Raw genomic sequence first — 24,272 nt, 5'->3', positions numbered from 1 at the left:
AAAGGAGGGGGGAAAAGAATAATCAAAGACGTCTATCTCTTAGCTTCTCATTTTGCAGTCCCCTGAAAAGATCTTGCATAATATTACTGTTGGCCCTTTTCCAACAGAAACCATTCTATTTTGAAATATACCTGGATAGATTCTGGACAGATTCTTCTCCTCTCTTACTCTTAGAAGAGACTAGATTACTCTGTACTGTACCTAAAGACTTTTACGTTACTGTAAGATTAAGAGAGTTGATTGGGTGGGGAAGGATGTATTAAAAACAACTCAATAGTTCTATACTTTCTAGCTTTCTGTTGTACATATATATCTATGAATGTATGATATATAGAAGTACACATATACATACCTAAATGCACAAAATTTGGTGTGTTTTTTTGTTATTGCAACCTAGAATGAAATGAATTCGAAAAAACATTTGCAGAACAGTTATAGATTTCCTATGATTTAAAATAAATAGGGAACATTGTTTTCAAAATGTTAACATGGTATGATCACTAAATGAATAAACCCCAAACAGCTCATATCAATGTGAGTATTTTCTTAGACCAGTTTTTAGTATTCTACCAGTTGTGAGTCTCTTATTCCAGTTGTAAAGACTTCAGGGTACTTTCACAGCTTGTATCAGAACAAATGAGTTTAAAACCTGCTAAAACCCCCACAATTATCAGAGCATCCAAAGATATATTAAAAGTTTTCAGAGACTAAATATTAAATAACTGAGTTGGGCTGAAATTGAAACTAAACTATTGAAGTGAAACATGGCTAACAGAAAACTGATAACTATTAACTATACTATTCAATAAAACTATTACTGCTATTCCTTCAGCTACCTAATAATAAAAACAGTCACGGTGGGTAATATAAGGTAAAATAATTTGTATAAACTGTTATAATGATGTCATAAAGAAATATTAATGGGATTAGGACAGAATATGTTGAATATTCTTCATCAGTAAGGAAATTTTCCCTAGTCATTAACCCTTCTCTCTCCCTCGAGTAAATAAGCCCAGTGAACGCTATTGGAAGATGATGGTCAGAACTGGGCCAGCACTCTTTCCAGGCTCTCTAGGCTGAGGGATGGTCTTTAAATGAGAGTATATAATGGGTGCCACTGATGTGGCACCCTGTTTCAGAAGCCATATCCCCTTTTTATAGGGCTGTCAGGAATTGATGCCCAATGGAGGCAGCACTGATTTCAGCAGAAGCTAGAAAGTCAGGACATGAGTGGACCAGTTAAATAAGCATTTAGCAACTTTCTCTACTGCTGTTTAAATAATAAGAATTTAAAAAAAGGTTTTCATTTCAGGCGTGCTTTGTTTTTATAATATTCATTACCTTTAACAGAAAGCTTTACTGAACAGTAACTCATACTGATAGTGTTGTTTTACTTTGATCCTTTCATTTCTTTCACTTTTTTTCCTATTAATTACACCACTTGATCATGAACTAACAAAAGGCAGAAAAGTACCCTGATTAAGTTCAAACAGCATTTAACAGTCCAACTGTCAGAACTGGTGATCTCAAAAGAGTATTAGCTGTTTTGTTTTCAGCCTTCTTAAGGAGAAAGGGTCTAGCAGGTATCAGAAAATGTTTGTTCTACAAAAAAAAAAACCCCTCACAGTCATCAGACTTTCTTCTTAGAATTTTATAAAATATTCCTTTAGCAATGACTAAAACCTTCACAATCTCCATTAGAAAAAATACAACCGTTCCATAATTCATTCATTTTCATGTGCATTCTACAAAGAAGTTGTTCCCAAAACAACGTATAACGTGGTAGAAAATTAAAACAAAAGAAACCACAGAAAATACTCAGGACTCACCCTGAACATCAGTGTCACAACAAGCTGTGAGTTCACACTCAATTTTGTAGCGTAATTATGCATGCTGGCTTTTCCTTCAAACTAGCTTTCTGAATGTTGAGCAGCATCCATTTGAGACTTATACAGCACCCAGTTGAAGTTTTATGCCTGATGTTCCTGATGTAACAGAACTGTAAATCTCAAAAGACCTACTCAAAATTTGTAGACAGATCATCAACTCAATGAATCTCTTAAAATCCCATGTCCTTACTAAATCAAAATGTTTTTATTTAAGAATACTCAGATTAAAATTTTTAACTTTCACAATCATTCATCAACAGAGTAGCAGGAAACTAAAAGGTGAGGAAGGAAAAAAAATAGCAGTGTTTATCAGAAATAACTCTATATTGTCCACACCTAAAGTAGACAATTTCTGCTTAGCTTGTCACACTCAACTAACCATAACCAATGATGACCAATAATTATGAGCTCTGATCTCTTTGATTGAGTGATTCTATCTTTTACTAATATATTTTAGAGCTCCTTCTCTCATCTTTATGGATTATAAAAACAAATAAACATGCCACAAGCCACCTGGGGCTAGAGGAAGGGGCAATGATTTCATTAATTTAGTTGTTAAAGTTAGATGGGCCTTTTAAGTGTCTCCTCTTTATAAAACAAGTAGTTAAATTCCCTGTAGAGTCTATAGAAAAAAGTGCATTACTTTGAAGACTTTCAGAGACACCTCTAGTCTCCTCAGGTTTCATCAACGTAAAATTTTCAAAAGCTCATTCAGTGTCAAAATTAGGCAGTTAAAATGGAGTAGACTTGAAAAATCAGTATTGTCACAAGAACAACTTACTCTTTACAAAACATTTGGCCAGAGGAAGCTTTTCCTATTACCAAAGCCAGAAGATGATCTAGAAAAGCAGTCTATGTGTGTTTTTTTTTAAACAAGGGTTAACATTTGCTCAGTTCCTGTACATATAATATTTATGGATTAAAATATTTATAATATCCCAGTTTTATTTATGTGGGAACTTGAATTATGCTCTTTATCAATTTTATTCAAAAGATCATCCTACCCATTGGTACCCTTTCAGCTAAAGGCAGCATTCCATTGGACACTCACTGCTTCCCTAATGTTTTCTATTTTAAAGGGGATGGTTATGCTGATGGCCTTTGTAAGGTGCTCTGAGATCGAGCAGTGAATATGATGGTTACTGCTACTTAATTGCAGACCATACCAACATTCCACAAATGAGTTACTTGCACATATAAAAGAATAAATAAAACTATTAAAGATAATGCAAAGAACTTTGCTTTGGAAATGCTGCACGGCCACTGCCAGCACAGATTTGCCCTTTAAAATCTACTGCTGCGCAGAGCAGGAAAAGAAAGGGAAGAAAGAAGCATTATACCTCCCACCATGAAATGCTGCAGCTTGTCAGGCTCAATAAAATATTTCATTGCTCCTATCAGGGTGGGAAACTGCTTGTTTCTAAATGGAAAGAATGATCAATATTCTCAGATAAATGTACTTTCTACCTAATAATGAAACATGGTAATGTTTTTTTTAAAATCAAGTTGAATCAACCCTTATCTATCTGAATCTGAGAAATACAAAGAACAATCAAAATCTTAACCAGAATAAACATTACAAGCTTCATTTTCTGCCTTCAACTTTGAAGGGCTGCTTTATTTATATGCCAGATACCTACACTATGATTTGTCAATATAAATTTTCTGTTAAAGATCTCTTTAAATTACAGAAAGTACTATAAATGTGATACATATTATAAATGTTATAGTGTCTCTATATATGATCAGAGATTAAAAAATGGAAAGATTTAGGGAGACAGCATCTTAGAGAATTACTCACAAACTGAACACATAATTACTACTTAACAAGTAAGAATAACATCACGGAAAAAAAACCCTAACCCCCCCAGATCCTTTGACCTCCTACCTAACTGAAATAGCCCAAATACCTCATTTGTTTGATAGCCTGAAACTTGAAAATGGATTGCCATTATTTTTTTGAAGTTTTCAATTAAATTTTAGACTTTTGACTAATAAGGCTTTTACAAAGCAAGAAACACTTTTCTTTCCAAAAGGTGCACATTATGATCATGAACACATCAATGTGAAGTGACCAAATAGGTTAGGGATAACATTTTCATGGACGTCCAAATTGTGTTAGTCTTACCTGCATTATATTAACGTCCTTCCTAAAACTGAGGTATAACCAACACTGAAAAGAAGTGTGGGTTTTGAGCAAACTATATTTGAAGGCAGTTGAAATGAGCTTTTGGACTGTGAATTTATTCCCACCTCAAGACAGCATACATGAAACTCTCCTTTGTCACTCCTGAGGCTTTATCATTCATCTTTGAATCTTATCTGGAATTTAAACCACTTTCTCTGATCTCCAGGATCTGTCTTCTGCTCAGGTGATAGATGCGGGGATTCTGTCTGTTAGATACTTCTATTAAGAGATTACATGTTTAACTAGCCTCCTGAAACATGTATTATTTGCTAGAAAAACAAGGTCACGCTTTTCAGTATGCTAATAATACTTAATTGGAAAAAAAAGTCTGAGTGTTAATACAAAACACGCCCTCCTATTCTTTGCAATTACTTTCAAATACTAATAAACTGGGGTTTTTTTCAGTTTGCTTCTTAAAAACCTGACTGAAATACCAATACTCAAATGTTAAAGGTAACATTATAGTCAGGCGCCTTGACTGCCTGCTGCTCCAAGGACTGAGTTTTCAGGCAGCTAAGTCCGGCCATACGCCTGAACCTGAAGGGTATTCAATAACTTGGTATTGTTTTCTCTCTGAGCATAAGGAGGTTGCACTAAGAAAAGGGAGTTTGTCACTGTTCAAAAGAGGATGATATATCCTTCCCTTGCTGTTGGTGTTTGTAACAAATACAATGCTCATCTCAGTGCAGAGCGTGTGATTAATGCAAACTAGGCTCCAGAGACAAAGCAAACAGGCTAATTGTGGCTTGTTTGCTTTTGAGGGGAAACAGCTAGGCTCAGCTCTGGAAACTGGATTTTGAAGAGATTTCCTCTCTCCTCCTCCTCACACATACCCACCTACGTGCATCACTCACTTCATTAGACCGAAGCACTAGACTCTCCTTATCTATTCAAATCCCACAGGAAGTGCTATGTGCTATTTTTCATTCATGAAATAAATACCCAGTCTTGATACCTCAGTTCTCACCTACCACCTGGAAAATACCAGGATTCCTGGGTTGGGTAGTCTGCACAGAGATAAAAGCCTACCAGAATATTCCACTGTGCTAATGACCTCTCTATTGCTGAAAATGGGACTGCTGCCTCTGAATGCTTTCCATCACCTGGCAAATCCCTCTTCAAAGGTTTGCTATCCCTGAAGGAAGTGTTGACACTGCTTGCAGGCTTGTGAGGATTGCTTTAAATGTACTCAGCAAAGGAAGATCGAGCTGACATAGGCATTAAACACCCTTTTACAATTCCCATATTTTGGGAAAGGTGATTTACTTGAAAGATATTTGCTGTGTTGAAGGTGTGCACTGCAAATCAGAGATCAAAGAATTCCTGCTCTTACACAAATCTCACATTAAACTGAGACGGTATCTCCACAGAATCACTTAGTGTTATTTGTATGGAAGCCCACTGTTATAATAATTTTGAACATTGCTGTAGTCTAAGATGGAGTTAGCTATAACTGCAGAAAGACACATAAGAAATAGACACTCCTTCCCCATGCAGATTAGTGTTGTATTCACTTCAGTTCCAGCAGGTAATTAGAATCATAGAATCATTTAGGTTGGAAAAGATCTCTGAGATCATCAAGTGCACTGTTAACCCAGCACTGCCAAGTCCACCACCGAGCCATGTCCCTAAGCACCACATCTATGTGTTTTTTCAACACCTCCCGGGATGGTGACTCCACCACCTCCCTGGGCAGCCTGTTCCAATGCTTCACCACCCTTTCAGTGAAGAAATTTTTCCTAATATCCAACCTAAACCTCCCCTAGCATTACTTGAGGATGCTTCCTCTTGTCCTGTTGCTTGTTATCTGGGAGAAGAGCCCGACCCGCACCTGTCTGCAACCTCCTTTCAGGTAGTTGTAGAGAGCAGTACAGTTCCGAGTGTCATTGTCTCCAGGCTAAACCCCAGTCCCCTCAGCCACTGCTCATAAGACTTGTTCTCTAGACCCTTCATCAGCTCCGTTGCCTGTCTCTGGGCACAATCCAGCACTATCAGGACATAATGCAGAGAAAAGCAAATGCTGTTTTGTTTTTGTTGCAGAAAAAGGTGTGATGAGTCATATTTGCCTAGCTCAATAATTTCAGTAAAGTGAAGAATGGTTGTATATTCATGCTTCTGTATTTACACTCAAAGATAAGTCAGGAAATTATACAACCCAAACATTATGCATAGTCTCTTTACTGAAATGGTAAGTGCTGGGCCTTTAATTACATAGCTGGCATTTTGCAGACAGGCTGATTATATGTTATATACCATGCAGAGGTAATTAGTTATCAGCTATATTTGTGACTTTGCCAGAGAATGTTGTTATTAATCAGTATATAGCTCTTTTTCAGTACTAATCACAATTATGTTCTTAGTGCTTTTATGGAAGGAAACAAGTCAGCATTGAGGGCCTGCATCCCAGAATAGTTTTGGGTTGATATTAGAGACATGAAAGAAATAGACTGTGGGAAGAAATTTTCAATATCAGTGTTGCACAAAACCTTGAAGTTTTATGGATATCATTAAAGAAATTATCTAAAAGCTCAAACATTTATTCACAGTTGAGCTGGCTGAAATTTTCCTTGTGCAGCACTGTTTTGCTGATTAGAAAAAGTCTGCTGGATTACAGACATTGCCCTAAAATAAAATTACTATTGCTAGAAATGGGACAACTGCTTCTTCAGACAAAAAAAAAAAAAAAAAAAAAAAAAAGCACTAAAAGATATGCCTTTTTGTGTTTGCCAAAATGTGGCACAAATGGTTTAGGTGTTTTCAAAATTGTATATCCCTTTCTTAAAGAAAAAAGGGGAAAAGAAAATCTGAATACTGAAGACAAGAAGTCTGATATGCTTCCCTAAAATACATTATAGTAGACCCAAACCAGTTCATATGGAACTCACAAGAGCAGATATTTCCTCTTAACTTCCCTATAGCCTTTGGCAGGGTCAGGAGGTAATTTGGGATGAAACCTCTGTCCTTCACAGCAGAACTGAAACTACTTTTCAAAATGAAACTACCCATCCAGTAGTACTTTTTGATTTCTTCAGTACCAAAACAGAAATAAGGGATTATATATCTGCAGTTTTGTTCCTTGTCATTTTGCTGTGATTCTGCGGATGGCAAGTTCACAATTAAGAGCAGCAATGGCAGATGCCAAGTGATTCAGTTTCCCTCGGGTATATCAGCAGTACATTTTGCTTTCCTCAAAATTATATCGTAATTCTTCAGTAAAAAAATATTCTTTGGAAACAAAGCACAGACTGTTTATATGGCAGCATCAACCTCTCTCTCTACTTTCTGTACTCATTTTCTGTTTCTCCATATCTGTGGTCATCCTTTTCCTCTCTTGCCTCTTCACCTCATCCCCCTGCATCATCCACCATCCAGTAGTTTTTTGTCATTTTTATGTTTTCATAGCAAGAACTAAAGCTGTATCTATATTTCTTGTATGATTCAGAGATCCTCATATTCAACATATGCTGTTGCTTCACTGCTACTCCCAGCACTCTCAGCCAGACCCAGGAGCCAGCTTTACGCTTTTTGAAGTTACTTTTTGAGTTACTACTCCTCATGGGGTGGATTCAATTGAATTTGCATTTTTTCTTTTGTAAAGCACTCAACAATTCATAATTGACATCATTTTAGCATTTGCTGCTACATTCCACTGAGGGACTAGAAATCACTTGTGCCCTATTCAAATGTAGCGTGCTAAACCCAAAAATTAGTTTATAAAAGACATTAAGTGCATATAGGTAAGGGAAAAAAAAAAAAAAGGCTATGAAGCGATCACACACCAATAAGCATTCTTCAGATTACATATTAAAAAGTAATTATGATCAAACAGAGGTAAGGCAAATCAATAGCAAAAGTAACTCTGGCCAATAATTTTCCTGCATACCATAAAGTGAATATCTTTTAGACCGAAACACCCAAAAGAATTCCAGTTTAGCCTATCCATTGCTATGAAGACGATAAATCCCATAAATCATTAGAATTGTGGATGACTCCAAAAGGTAAGTGGAAACACACAAGGTCCAAACAGAACTTTTGTTATTCCTTATATGCTACAGCTATTAAAACTGGGAATGTTGCATGTATGAGATGTTTTAAGTTGTATGACCTTTTATCTTCCTCCTAAACAATGAAAAGGAGATCAGTTGGGTTTATGTAGGTACAGCATGACATATAGGTAGATTACACTCAGCAACCGAATAATATTTCGGATATTAATGGATTATACCCACTTACAGTACTATCTCAGAACTTACTCTATTTGCTCAAGGCTAGAGATTGCTCTGCTTGGTTTGTTATTAATATCCACTACAGCACCACCATGCCTGAATTACTTTATACCATTGCAGAGGAAATACACGGAGTCATGTTCTATCTGAAACCCAACTTCTATGCTCTGAACGAAAATTATGTGAGAAGGCTGAGGTTTTGGATAATTTTGTATAGAAAGCTTTCTGGAAATAAAGTGCACATATAAAATGCCTCCCTCTCCCTTTTACTCAGATAAGTAGCAGATTTAAGAGAGATCAATGGGTGGCCACCAAAATCATTACTATAAAATAAGACTTTGGTTTTCTAGAAAAAAAAAATTATCAGGTTTCCTTTTTATGAAAAAAAAATAATCCCAAGAATACATGAGAAATACATATTTTGATATGCATCCCTGCATTTCTTGTCCATCTGTACCTGGATGTTTGTAGAGATCTGTATCTCCTTTTCAGATTTCTTTTTTCTCTAAAATTTACTCTTATTCTTAAAGTATGACAAAGAAGCTTCTGAATTGTAAGCTTTAAATATAATTTTTTTCATTTAACACTTTTTATTCCTCTAACATTTTAGCTCCACAAGAAAAGATTCTCAAGAGCCTGAAAGGGCCTGTATATCAAACGTTTCATGATGATGACTAAACAAGTCTGAAGGAGGTAAAGACTTAGTGGGAGAAATCACATTTACACTATATCTGTCATACCAAAATCACAACTGAAAGCATAGCTAATTTATAATAGCTGCTTCCCAGAGAAACGGAAATTCTCTGGGGCAGCCAACTATCAAAGCAAATCTATGAGAGCATCAGACAGTGTGGGGCTGTGTGTTCCCCTCAAGTGCACAGCAAGCATACACTCACCCATCCCTCGGTGCGCAGGAATTGTTAATTTTTATGTAGCATTCCCGTGGTTGATTAGATTAGAAGAAAAGCATCACTGACTGTACAAATTAATTATGTACTTTACATTTAGAGTACGACATATTGAAAAAAAACTACAGAAAAGCAACATTTGCATGTCTTTTGGCTACCAAAAAATACTTGTTTGTATTCTGATTTTCAAATTACGAGTATGAGGTTAAGACATCATTAATGCAAAATCATGCAGGTTTCATATTCTATCACTCTAGACCTAAACTTTGTTCCTAGTGAATAAAAATATATACAATACATCAATAGACTGTGTGGATAATTCATTGTAGTAAAGCTTTCATTTAGTGTACTGATAATTAAAATAACCATTTGTACTGAAATCTGGAAATTACAATAATAAATTCAATTAAAAAAAATTTGAAAACCTATTCTATTGCAAAATATAACTGAAAAATATCTCGTGTGCCTTCAGCTCAGATACAGTCAGTGCAACTGACTACGCAGCACACATCTGTCCTACTAAACTACTATCTCAGTTTAAAACAATTATTGTGAGATACCCTTAAACTATAAGTACCTGAGTAATTTTGCTGCTAGCAGAGGTATCATGAAATAGGAAACTGATAAGACAGGATTTTTGAAGGCATGAAAATTCAGGGAGATACTTTTCATAGAAGTTCTATGAATAGCAGTCAGAGACACACAATTTTTCATATCAAAGGTTAAACATAGCACTTCCACAACCTGGAACTTGGACATTTCTAGTAGAACCTAAATATAGTTAGTGTGCAAATTTCAGGAAATATTGAATTGTTGACCTTTTCTTTCAAATTTTCAAGCAAATATTACTTCCTGTAAAGCAACAGAATTTAGGCATTAAACCAAGAATAAGGTACTGGAGTCTACATAATTTTAAAGAATAAAGACGTTTTTGGTGGATGATTCTGAGATACCTTGGTCCATGTATAAAATCGAGAAAGGATTCACTGGCTTGCAGAAGACTTTCAAATGCTGAAAAGATGGCTAGTCACCTAACATCAGGTCATGAGGAAAGGGGCACCTACTTAAAAGTTTTTCAACATTTCTGACAAAAAAGTTGAAGAGCATGTAAGAAATCAGAGGATTACTTGACTTTCTGAGCTTTTATGAAAAGCTGTGCAGTGAACAATTAAACTGGCTTTATTCTTTTCCTGAAAACTTCCAAGGAAGCAATTAAAGGCTTTGCATAAATCCCTGTTTTGTAAGATTCTACCAGCTCAAATGTGTTTCCTAAGTCCAAGCCGTTGCTATGTGTAACGGAACTGCAAGGTGGGTGGGAAGGCATTGTTGTGTTTTACTTAACCGGTGATTAATGTAGATTTATTTTTGGGCTGATTCTTCATGTCTAAATTCCAAGTCAAACCAAACCAAACTGCTGAACGTGTATGAAAATTGCAACTGAAACACCAAATCAGAACAGCTTTTCTATGTAAGCACATGGATAGTTTAATGAAATCCACTGTAACTGCTTAAATACTTAAAAGATAAGCCCACAGGTAAATTGTCCAATTGAACGAGAAAGTGACAGTCAAGGAAGGGAAGAACAGTACTGCAAGGAATCCAAGGATGACCTTCAGAAAGGTCTCTTACAGCAGTTATCTGAAGGAAACTGGACATCTCCTGTTACCTTTGCATAAAAACTACTGTGGTCTTCTATTGCATATACACCGGAGTTAGATTAATAAAATAATTTTCTGTTTTAATTGTAGTACACTTAAGTGGGATCCCAATTCTTCTTCTATTTACTTTAGCGGAGCACTGGGTGATAAGTTACTGTAAGAATTTCATTAAATAAACCACATCCAGTTAAATATTCAGAACACAGACAATGAAGACTGAGTTTGAGATCAGGGTGTCTGAGCTGACCGTGGAGCACTACAGCAAACCCTTACTCAGGAGTGCATCCAAATCCAACGATGTCAGCAGAGATGCCTTGGTGAGACAGACCTTGAGGCCACTTATGCAAAGAACAAAAGTTGCCACGCAGGCTGTGTATCCAGTTACACAACAACAGTAAATTGCTCTGAACAAGTTTGAGTCCACAGGTTAATTGAAGTAAACAAATTGAATCAGAGAAGGCTGAATTTGTAATAAAACAATCATTGTAAAATTGGAAAATAACTTAGCAAGACCCTGAACTCTGACTAACTACTTGAAAAAATGCAGTAAAATTCTTCAGTGTCTCGAACACCATTAACTGTCCATTTGAAAGAGCACTAGTGTAGGGCTTGGAAGATCTGTACGCTACAAGCCTGCAGTTTTTTGTCCATTTTTGAGCAGGCATGAGTAAATTAGGAACAGGAACTTAACTGGCTGCTGTGAGGTTACTTTAAAACTTGGAAAGTATGCTATAATATGACAGTAGACCTTTTTGTAATAGATATGTGATAGTGATGGTTGGTTTTCTTTTAATTTAGTTGCTGACATAGGATTCTTATGACCTCAATATGCAAATACTACAAAAAAAAGTAGTAAAACCTAATAAAAATATTACAGTTATCAATAATAATACTAAAGCATGTCACAATTTTCCTGAAATCATGATTCCATAAAGTTACAATTTTTAACATTAAAGTTGCACTTAGAATCTTACAGTTTCATTGGAAAACGATTTCTGCTAATGAAAAAATTCAAGTAAGGATCCTGCTTTCACCTGCCTATGAAGCTTCTGTAGGGTTCATTTCCTGCTTACAAAGAACATGGAATTCTAAAGTAAGAAATGCTTTTAAGACACATAATTATTCATAAGGATTTCCAATTTCAGCCAGCACTAATAATACTACTAAAATATAAATGGATTCATAATTATTTGTAACATAGTCAGGGCCAAGATGCTGGTTAATGTTAAGTTTTGAAGTAATCCTGGCTCTGTCATGCTCTGGCAAAGCTCATGAATCCAAGAAAAGCTTAAAGACTTCATTTCTAATGGGTGGCACTGAATTAAAAAAGAAAAAAAAAAACCCAAAACCAACCTGCACAGTTATCCTGACCTTATTTAAAAGCTGATTATGTTCTTTTTACTGTTACAGAGCATATGTTTCTAAGGTAAGAAAATGAAGGTTTATATTCTCAGCCAGTGCAGTAGCAGTTGCATTGAGACGAAGAGGGCAGATTAGATTTCCATCAGCAGACACGCTGGCTTATAAACTTTGCCAATCCTTAAAGTAGCCCTCAGTAATTTTTTTACTTTCTGCAGCATATAAGCCCACTGATATTGTAATATTTCAATATGGCTAACAGATATCAATTGTCATGAAAGTCTGATGATTACAGAAAGTGTTTTTTAACTCTATCTCTTAAGATAGACAATATCTCAAAAAAGCAGAGCTCTTTGTTAAAAGCGAAATTGATCTTGCTTCAAAATCATATAAAACAAATATTTGGTTTACCCACTACAGTCATTCTTAATATATCTCAAGAGTTCTGTAAATAAAAAAAAAATCGGATTTGATGACCTAAGGAGGTGGTATAGTGGGAACTGACAAATCTATAGTATAGCTAAACGTCTCCTACAGTCTTAGGTGTGGAGGTTTTTTATATGGTCACTTTCACAGGACAAATTACTGATATCACTTTTATTAAACCATTAGCAACCACAATATTTTTTTTTTAAATATTAGGCATTAATTAGAGAGTCACACATAACAAGACTGGAAGGCATTTTAAGAAGACACATAAAGTTCATCTCTCTCTGCCAAGGCTGCACCAAGTACATCCACTACAATCTGAATAATAACTATAAGAAAATAAAATTTAATGGGTAAAATATAAAAAAGGAAGATTAGTAGATAAGTTCTACTTTCATTTTAAGTCACATTTCAGTAGCAAATAATTTGATTTCTGTAAGCTTCAGTTCCAAATCTAATAACAAACTGGATTTAAAGACAACAATACAGTAGGAAGATATCCATTCAGTTTGCTAAGCACAGTAGACTGAATTCACTGGAATCTGACCATAATGTGATCTACCATTTTATTTCATTTGCCAGAATTTCCAGTTATTAATGTTACGCTCTTCTCAAACCAGCACCTGTTCTTGAGCTGTGCAAACGACTCCCTCTTGCCATTAATTCTGCTTTGGATATTGGCCAGAAAAGTTTTCCCTATAAGACCATCCTATTTCCTACTGTCTGCCAACCTCTATTCAATAAGAAGAAACTCTATTAACCTCAGAGAAATGCATGCCCTGAGGAATCTTTCGTACATAGTGGCCAGCCCGGCATACAACCAGCCACATGCCCTGTGGCCTAATGGACTTTAGTAATCATTTTTGAGCTTCGTGTAACTCCTATATGTCATATCTAGCATTCCCATAGCACAATGAAAGAAATCCTAAAATAAGGACTTTTTTTCTTGTCTGATTGGGTGCAAGAAAATAACTGCATTAGAAAATAAGGTATTTGGCTTTCAAATAAGAACCTTTCTTTACAATGTATATCCACTGTTGCATTGTGACAATACTGCAGTGAAGAGTTTGTGAACTAATTTGCATGCAAGCTGTGAGCTGCTTTTGTAGCCTTGAAACTCGTAATGTGTAATAGTTATTTTCACAATAGGTTTCAAAAATATGGATGGCTTAATTACAGCTTTAAATAATGAAATTACTTAATCATACTGACAGATAAAGCACCTGAAAGCCCTGATTATGTACTGTAGCTGCAGCATGTCTTTGTGCTGTCATACTGTAACTTCAATGTGTCTTAGTAAATTAGATCCATAGTTCATTCATGATGAAATAATTCTATTATAATCCACCTTTCTTGTTGCTAAATTGCATCAAGCAAACATGTCAGTTCAGTAACACTTGATGACTACAGTTAGGTAGTACCCTGTGCTTATTTTTTAACTGTATAACTAGAAAGCTGCTCAGTTTTGCATTTTTACATAAGCGTTCATCACATGTTTAAACATATGCATTTCTAGGCTTTGCTGTTGCCAAAAGACTATCCAGATGCGGAAAGTAAATCAATGGGAAAACGCCACCATACTTTCCTTCCTGAACTGCAGACATCCAGAAACTGCGACACCAAGGTTGGAATAAACAGTGCATGCACATAGATAAATTAATTTATATTTATTGATAACACACACTATTTATCTCCTAACCTGCATCTGGAAAGGATAAAGATGTCAGTCCTACATCAGTGAAATGCTTCAGACACTGCCTGAATGATCCCAAAGCCAACCTGCTCTTCTTGAAAAATAAACAACATAAGGGCCCTAGGAATGGCTCAAGTAACAGCTCTTGCTCTTCAGCAAAATTTTCAAAATTGTTTGTGCATGTTTTGTAAAAACTCTGGTAGCATAAGTGATAAATCCGAGACAATGTGAAATATAATATTAGAAGTAGCTGACAAATAGCAGTACAAATGTGACTATTCACCTTCACATGCATAGCTTGATTGGGAATTTCTGTTCTAGGCTTTATATTTCTAGAGCTCCCAGAGTACTGTATAAACAAGACAAGTTAATAGACACTTTAATCCATCTTATTTAGGCATATTAATAATTCTGTATCAAGATATTCTCTACATAAGAATTTAAATTGATTTGGGGGCCTTCCCACAGTATGCTTTAAGAGCGTAAACTCATTATTTCATGGCACTACGGCAAGTTTTAAATTCTTTTTCATTCTATATAGAATTTCTTTCTTGTGTGTTTTTTTTTTTCCTTCCTCTTCAATTTGATCAAAAAATAGGTGGTTTAGTGTCTGAAGGGGCCTGTTGGTTGCAACAGTTTAACTTCTAGCTTCCCTAGGTAAGGAGCATAACTATGTATGTTAACAACAGTTTCTCATGTCAGAGTTGAAAGACAACACATAGCAGGTATCATTTTCAGAAGAGTTGCCCTGGTTCATCTAAAGTCTGGGAACTTTCATAGGCCAGCACAAACAGGTCTGAAAATCTTATACCATTGTAATAAAACTATCAGTCAGAAAAAAGAGAAAACTGCAAAATGCAGAATACAAATACACAGAAACACGTCCAAATAATTTCAAGTAAATGCAAATAGATAAATTACAAAATATTTTCTGCAGGCAGCTTGGTTGCTTCTTAACAGCCATAGCAGTTTTACAGAAGCACAGAGCAGTCACTGCATTTAACACTGGACTAGACTGCAGAATTCAGAAATGCACAAACCCAGGCCAGTTTATAGGGAGCACGTCAGAGCTGGCCCAAAGGAATTTTTGTATGTCATAAAGCAATTTCTTGCCAGCCACTGTGATTTGCTTGTCAGGATTTTGTTATTAGCAGTGATATTGCAGTTGCATTAAAAATATATATTAAACAAGCTTTCTTCAAATGGAATCTCAAAGCATATTTTCAGCGTTTATCAGCACTGTTGACTCATCCTTGTGCTACCAAAAGCTCTTTTGAAGCAAGATGCTGAATAAAAATTTATCAGATAAACATTTAAAGATGGAAACTGTTAAATAAACTGTGCCAGAATAGACAGGGCTATAATGCAAGACGTGGGGTGCTAGGGATGCTGCAAAGACTTTTTAAGTCCTGGAATTATTTCATCTCTGTTGCAGGATTAGCATGACTCGTTTATCATTTGTCTCCTACTGGCTTTGTGGGAAAACACCCATCTTACTTCTTTCTGTAATGTTATTAAAGATGCATGCATAGAGCAGTGCAGGTCTGCATACCAATTTGTAAAATAAGTGATTAAGAGCATAAGAAATGATTTTGTGCTTCAAGTGAAAATGAACAACTAAACCCCATCATAAAAATAAAAGTTAATTTTCAATAGCGCATCATGTTATAAAGTATGGGACTGAGAAGCCTGAAGGTCTTTTAACTAGGTGAAATTCAGTGCACAGAGATGATGGAAGTTTGCATCATCCTGTCTCCTCTGTGCACCCTTAACCCTCTAGGACTGAGAAAACTATGTACTTTTCATAAACATTCACTCATTTTCTTTCTCTGAGTCTCTCAAGAAGGAGGCCACTTAGAGCTTTTATAATGTGAATGACTGTCTTCTCAAAACTAGATGCACACAACTAATAATTTTCTAGAAGTCCCACATATAAGAACATATGAGAACAACTTTCACTCATAAACATCGTAATTTAGTGGAAATAACTAATTTAACTAAGAAAAGCTCCAGACACCAAATCCCCTTCATTTTGCCCTTTGATCACACAACATACATTTCTTCAAAAGCCAGTTCCTGCTCTATCACGTTCTTGGACAGTAGCTTATTTTAAAAAGGAAATGGGAATGAAGGGCTTGACTGGACCAGACTGCTTTCTGCAGGTAGAAGACCCTATTGTGTGTGGTTGGTGAAGTGGTTAAATGCAAATGGAGGCCTTGCCTTGATCCTTCAGCACCTACATGCACATACAAAGACAGAACGCATCATCAGATTTACTTAAACCGCTTTCTCTAGCTCCTATTATGAAAGTAATTGTTTGGGGCTTTTCCACAGTGAAAAGCACTGCAGGCTTATTTTATATTATTCAAAGCAATTTATTCCATCTTAGAAAAGAAACAATAACTTTCTGCATGTTTATCTATTTTTTGCTGACTGACTCTAGATTATGCAGTGCATTCCCTGTTTTTTAACACGATCAATACCAATTTTGCCTGTGGGCTGGAATACTATTTTCAGGACAGTAACATAAGTATAAAAAAGAAAATAATTTCCCATTGTGAATAAAAGCAAGTATGCGGAAAAAAGTTCATCCCTGGCTAAGATCCCTTCTCCTACTCAAAAAAATGTTCCTATTCTGTTGATTTAGAGGAAGGAAAAATACCTCTTGGCTTGACTATCCTCAACATTAGTATGATAAATGTGATCTATATGATGAATAGAGTGCACAGTACACTGTGCATTGTCCTATTTAATGTTATGTTTTCTACAGTCACCAAAGGCTTGAATTCCTTGGTTCATTATTCAAACTATTATTTTGATTTGGTTTTGTGTGAACTCAGAAAACAACAGTTACAATGGATAGAAATTGTGGAAGACACTTCTCACTGTATTAACCAGAAATCGGTAACACACAAGAATTGTCACTTTGTACAGCAGGAATTCTGAAGATCAAAAGAGGTTTTTCCTGCAGATGAAAATGACAGAAAGGGGCACTACTTCGAACCTTTACGACAGAGTTGCTGAGAGGTCCCTGAAGTGCTTTTGAAAATATCTTTAACGCTGAAAGAAAAAGAAGTCAGAAGATTTGATTTTTTTTTTTTTTTTAAACACCTCTAGGGTGAAATTCTGCCCTTGTTAAAATCAATGAACATTTTCCCATTGATATCAACAAAACTCCATTTCTAATACCCATGACCTCATTATAAAGAGATCTCTTTTGCAGTCCTGGTATACTTGCATCAAGGAATTTGACAAGGCTGGACAGGGCACCAGTGGCTGAAAGAGAATGTGATCAGAGTTAAGAAGTTCACCAACTCCCAAGCCTCCAAGGGTGCTTTTGTGCTGTGTGGAGCTCAGAAAGCTCCAGCCCCTACCAGGCCTATCCCACAAGCAGTTATTTCCTGTGTGCAAGAGGAGGCTGTACAATTTGATCATTTTCTTAAAACCAGTCACACATCCATAAAATGAGCATAGGCATATGAGCATCCCAATAGAAGTGAATCCTAAAATAAATCAACAGCTTTCTAAGAAAAATAAAGAAACAATTTTTATATTTCATGCTATTCTTAGATGGCCAAAATTTATATTTGGCTGCTTAAATCATTCACTTAGAATCACACCTATGTTTCTACCCATTTGAGACAATTAGACGATGATTTAGGTGTCTTTTACTGACTGGTGACAAAGCATTTTGTAGTAGATCCTGAGGTTTAAAGAGTGTCTTATAGTTAAGCATGAGAAAAGAAATTACAAAAAAGTTGACAAACACATCATGATACTCAATTTAAACCTTTGCATGGGAAACTCGGAAAAAAAGGTCATGATTCCGAATCAAAGGAAACACCTGCACTTCCATGGAAATGGGAATAAGTAAATGGAAGGAACCACCTCTAGCCTGGAATCTTTGCAGTTGTTTGGGAAAATCATGCAGTTTTATTGCCCATTATGCATTAGAGACTTGACACTGGTTTTCTTTAACATGGCTCTTTCCATACCTTTTCTTCCAGATTACTAATGGATTCTCTCACAAGTAAGATAGTCAATTTCCAAAAGGATCAAAGTGAAGGAAAAAATGAAACCATATAAATTTCTTCCTGTGTTTCTTATAAGTAACAAGGATACCTTCACTTTAAAGTCTGCTACCTCTGATTAGTAGCACTTTTGCAGAAGTACTCATGTTGGCAGTTAAAGGCACATATGCTCAGGGTTCCAGCACTCGTGGGTCATGTCAGCACAATAAGTAAAATTTAGCCTAACAAATTCCACTAAGGTTAATGTAACAAGTAGGGTTAAAGACATTGAAAGCCACACTGAAAATAAATCCTTAGGTCTATGAACTTAAAGACACAATCTTCCCAGAGCTAACTTGGCAGCCACTACTACGTGGAGGTTTCAGACACTTGCTGCACATGAATGGCTCGGGTGTAGCTATATAAATGTTACAGGTCTCCTTGTAGTCAGTCAAGATTGGAGCCCACAACTAAGATGTGTGCCACACCTACCAGCCGCAGAAAAGAGATCTAGAGAATGAAATTAAGTTTGGAATGACAATAAGCTCACATTCTTGGTCAGTGCCTTGAAAGAATGAGTACTCTTGTGGGCCAGGTAAAGCCCAAAGGAGCTGGTTTAATAAATTTTACTACTCGGCACTAAGAATGATAAATGGTTTTACCAGTTTATGTTTCACCCTATTCTGAGGTCACCAGATTCCTCTCAAGAAAAACAAGCTATGGATTGTTGTTGCAATCATAAGCAAGCTCAGCAATGAAGTACTCTACCACATTTTACAAGGGCTGTGCTTGGTACCGACCCTGAACTGTCTTTCAGAGTCATATATGCAATATGATCTACAGCATCCCATATCACAGTGGGGTGCAGATGGTGAGAAACTGTACAACAGTTAGGTACGGCTTAATTCCCTTGCTTTTCTTCAAAAACCAAGAAATTTGAGGATATGCTGCTACAGAATGAACAGTTTTGAAGGTTAGATTTCCAGAGGTATTGCAGTATCTAAACATACAAATAAACAACCTGTAGGATTTCCAGAAATGTTTAGAGAAATCAATTTACTTTTGGAAATCTAGCCCTAACTTCTCTTCATATTGAGAACCAGAGGAGTTTGTAGTGCAATGCTAAATTGATTTTGATTTGGTTTTAAAATACCCAGCGCTTTGTAAGTTAGACCACTCTAGGTAAACAGTTAGAAGCTGGCATAATTTTACTACTTTGAAGTGAAAATTTCTGACGGTCTTGTCTTCAAAATCATGCAAATTCCTTACCAGCCCATTATTCACATATGTTTTATTTTCAGTTTCTTTTAATTTACTCTACCATACAGGCCAGATGGAGCACTGAAGAAGAGGTAAAGAAGAAACCTTTACCAGGTCCCTTCATGACAAACTTAGAACAGTATCACCATGACAATATAAATTAATCATAATGGAAGTCTGGTCACACAATCCATAACAAACTTCATATATACTTTAAAATTATGTTCTTTTTCAGCTAGAAAGAGCAGTTGAAAATATACTGTCGAAATCAACTGACAGTAGCTGAATGAAAGGAAATTAATGATGTGACTTAAAATCCCTTTTCTATCTCTAGTTGCCACCATGTAGGAGTTTTCACTAGTATCTGGGAAGGTTCTCCCCTCAGTGCCCAAATGCAGCTCAATTTTTCTGTAGTGCTACAATCTGGGAGCATATTTTAGTTTACACAAACGATTACTGGCAGACAAATATACAGTTTAAAACCAAACAGTAGAAATGAAAAGAGTTAACATATTAAGCACTACTTTGGACTGCCTTTAGTATATGCTCTTGCTGAGATGGCTTCAACAAAATACCTTCTCTCCACGAACAACTCAGAGTACAATTGACAGAATCTCAAAACACCCCCAAGGACTTATTCAGTCGTCCCTAGTTGAAATATTTAGGTTCCTCTAGGATTTACATCACAAGCAATGAGTTCCTGTCAATGGATATTTGGGATTCTACTTAAGTGTCAGCTGAAGACGTGAGAAGTTGTTTGCTAGTGCAGCTTTCCTAGGTTTATTAACTTCAGACAGAATCTGTAGACTTGCCCAAGGTATTCTTTATCCCTTATTAGAGAAAAAGTAGCACTTGTACTTAACTAGTTAGATACACACACTATTAGCATGTTGGTTGAAACAATGCACTCCCAAATTCATACACCTTTCCCAAAATCAACAGACTATCCAGAAGTAGATCTCCGAGGTGAGCAGTGCTTCCTGTAAGGAAATAATACTGTCAAAAGAGAAATATAAAGACTATATGTTGCTCATCAATAACATGGATGCTAATCAAGTTCCCATGCTAATCACACACAAAAATTTGCCTGATGTGAAAAAACAATAGTCCAGGATACACTTACTTTTTGTAAAAGAAAAAAATAATGCAGTCTTGTACTTTCTAGTTTATGTCATTTTTCCTGTCTATTTTTTTAAAAGTATGGAAATGATGTGGAGAAAGTAGAGTAAGAATAAAGTAACTGTACAGAGCAATAAAGATGAAAAAGTTCTTTCACATAATCAAATACATCTCCTGTGGATGGAAAACTATCTTTGACAGTAACTTTTCCAGTATTTTGTCATGGCTAAGTTACAAGAGTTACACACACATTTCATTTATTGAGAGGACATTGGTCCTTTCTCTTTGTAAATGTATAGCAGAGAAGTTGATTGCATTTAACTTTCAAAGTCAAAATACTTAACCTAAACTTTGTATTATCATTAATTTAGATGCTTAGTATATAGTTTAGAAATACAAATCCATCTTCAGCACTCAGAACAGCATGATCCAAGGTGATATCAGTTACTCAACTTGTAATCTTCAATATGATTTAATGTAAATTTACCCCTTTATAAACACTGTAAGATGTCTATCAAGCACAGCAGATACTGATTCCAAAGAGGTTAATGGAAAAGAAAGCAAGTGCTATGACCATCGCAAGGTGTCTTACTACATTCATCTGATAATCATGACAAATATCATCTTTTTATATGCCTTTTGAAGGTGAATTAGGAAAGTAACCATTCCTGTATCTACATCTTCAATATCATAGTTCGGACTGAAAGACATGAAGAAACCGGTTTAGAGAAAATACTACTTTGCTGGTCTGTCTAGCTTCAATCCAAATGATCCTTATCCTGCTCAGAATTAATAAATCTATGAAAGGTAACTCTTATCTGTTTAATAATAATTTCCTTGCAAAATACTCTTCATAATAAGGAGAAATTACATACAGCACAGCAGATGAAAGTAAAAGTCTGCAGATTAGATTTACAGTATATTACAAATGGCTTTCTGTGTGTCAGCATACTCTTTATTGAAAAGGTTTCCATCACTTCCATTGTGCTGATAATGTAGAAATTTTTTGTTGTTGTTGTTTAATGATAAATGGGAAAACTTTTAGGGAACTATATGCAATGTCATGTCTTTATCCATTGCTGAAGGATATAAACCTCTACTTAAGTGTTTAAAATGACTCAATTAAAGAGCTACTGTATAAAATGACTCAACCAAGTTAACTCATTTGTCTCTTTTTATGTGGATCCCAATTAAGAGTCATAACAGTTACAAGTTGCAACATAATTGCAATAGAATTCTGATTTCCCAAAGCAATTATGCTGTGATTTGGCTTGTTCTCTATGATTTCTAAAGGAGACGAAGAGAAGGATGGGTTACAGATAAGAAAAAAACACAGGTACCTGATCCAGTTTCCAGTGGAACTCCGCAGGACGAAAGGTGTCCGCCTGATCAAAGTCTTTGCGCAACAGAAATACTAATCGGCAGTTGTGCACGTACAGAGCATAGTGATGTCGGTTCATCTCTGAAAGCAGGGATCAATATGAACTATCATCAACACTTTTGTTTAGGTGACTGTGTTTGAAATCAGCATACACCTAAAATACAAACCCCAACTGAATAAAAACCCCCAAAGAGCTGACTTTTCTCAATATCATAGATCATCATGGTTCTTGGGGAAGCCACATATGGTAAGCATCTTCCTGAATTATGCACTATTAGTTGTGCTCATGTTATATCCAAACTAATAAATAAAATACAAATCAGTATTTATTCTAACTAGTTTCAATGAAGATTTAAAACCATTTTCCCAACATAAATCATAAAAAAAAATGAAACCTCATTTAATTATTTTATCAACTAATTCCCATAAAATCTACAGATGTGTTCAAAGAGGTTATCCAAGAAGAAAACCAGTGCTTGAAACTTAGGTAACGTTTTAAGATGAAACTTAGGTAGACATCACTCCCCTCAATAAGCTATCAAGTCAGCAATGCTCAGAGTGGTGCCATCTGAACCTACTAACTATTCTTTCAGACCAAATTAAATCAGGTGAGATGGTAACACTCCGCTCAATTTGTTATGCCCTTTGCCTAACGTTTTTTCAGTACACAGACTCACCTGTCTTGTCAGAATTGCACAGAATAGTCTCTTTCTCAGCTCTTAATCCTGGACTAGGTCCATGTTTCATCCACAGAGTGATGGTGAATTGATCAGTTAAATTCTTTGGGACTATTCCATCTGGGATTTTGGCTCCTTGCTTTCCATCAAATTTAAAAATCATGTCATTGTTATCCATGAGAAGCCCAGCTGTCCAGTTAGTTGTTGCACTGGGAGATGGTAACAGGTCAATGGCACCTGAGGAAGCTCCTGCAAATGATATATAATTAACAACATGATGAGAAACTAATCAAAAAGACATGAAGATTAATTTAATATAGGCCAGGGTTCTGATTCATACTCTTTAAATTATTTTTACAACCCAAATTGTCCTAATAGGTTCACTGTCAAATCACATACACATAAAATACTCACTATAGTAGGCCAATAAGAGTCCTTTAGATTAAATATATTGCATAGAAAACTATAAAAATATTTTGAAGTTATCTGTTTTGAAACTTTCATTATTTTCTAGAATTCATTAATGAAATTTCTTCAGTTATTTCAAGAACCCCTGAGATTAAAATCAAATTCTCTACATCCAGCTGGGAAGCTTTACAACTTCCCTCCCTGACAGCACAGACATATATGGTACGTGGGGATGATGTGTTGCAGAATACAGTACATGGGGACGGATGTAGGACAAGCCATCTAATGTCCAGCAGACAGCCATGAATATTCACAATACTGTTGGTGTGAATGTCAATATATACAGAGTATTCACCTTAAAACAGACATCACTGTAATGATGGCTTCTGGCAGATACACAATGGTTGTAACTCCATGTGTTCTTCCCTAACGGTAGATCTAAGACTTTTAAGCAGTACTCACAATTCAGATTAATGCCCCTCCCCCAACCCAAAAGTAAATCATTAACAAAGTAGTCCCCAGATACAGTATTTGTTTGTTAGAATTAACTGAATAAAGCCAAATAAACAAAAAACAAACAAACAAACAAACAAAAATAACCCCCCCAAAAAAAACCCAACACACCAACCAGGAGTGGAAAACACTGTGGTGCCAAGATCTGACAAACTAGCACAGTTCTTTTCAGCTCTGTGTTTTCTTACAGATTAACAATTGTCAGACAGTTGTAAAAAACATGTAATGAGCTACCCAGAGCCTTTACTTAGCTGCTGAAAGATAGCATTTAGCACAAAGTACGCTGCCCAGAGTAAAAAGCACGAACAATCTTTATATTCTTGTCGATGCTTTGTCAAGCGAGAATAGGGTGAACAAACTGTAACTGCATAAAACACACCACACTAGTAAGACAACCCACCCTCCTTCAGCATCCACGGAGTGAAAAAAGATCCCAGCACTCTGCAGGAGCAGAGCAGAATTTTAAGCCAAGAATGTGTGGAATTATATCCTACGGATTTTTTAAAAACTATTATAGTAAGGATATGAAAGCATTCAGATCATTCAGTAAAACT

At 35.9% G+C, this 24,272-nt stretch overlaps 1 protein-coding gene across 1 annotated transcript in view; it reads right to left on the bottom strand.

Annotated features, from left to right (window-relative positions):
* Window positions 1-24,272, bottom strand: part of CLSTN2 (calsyntenin 2) — a 385,424-nt gene that overhangs the window by 41,844 nt on the left and 319,308 nt on the right. The window contains exons 7-8 of the mRNA XM_055817555.1: window positions 22,798-23,046; window positions 22,080-22,201 (exon numbers count right to left, since the gene is read on the bottom strand). Of these exons, the coding sequence (XP_055673530.1) occupies window positions 22,080-22,201; window positions 22,798-23,046 (371 nt within the window). The remainder of the gene's footprint in view (window positions 1-22,079; window positions 22,202-22,797; window positions 23,047-24,272) is intronic.

This window comes from Falco peregrinus, chromosome 12 (genome assembly GCF_023634155.1).
Source record: "Falco peregrinus isolate bFalPer1 chromosome 12, bFalPer1.pri, whole genome shotgun sequence".
In the NCBI taxonomy this organism is placed as follows: Eukaryota; Metazoa; Chordata; class Aves; order Falconiformes; family Falconidae; genus Falco; species Falco peregrinus.
Note: the sequence above shows the minus strand (reverse complement) of the source record. Positions and strands in the feature narration are given on the sequence as shown.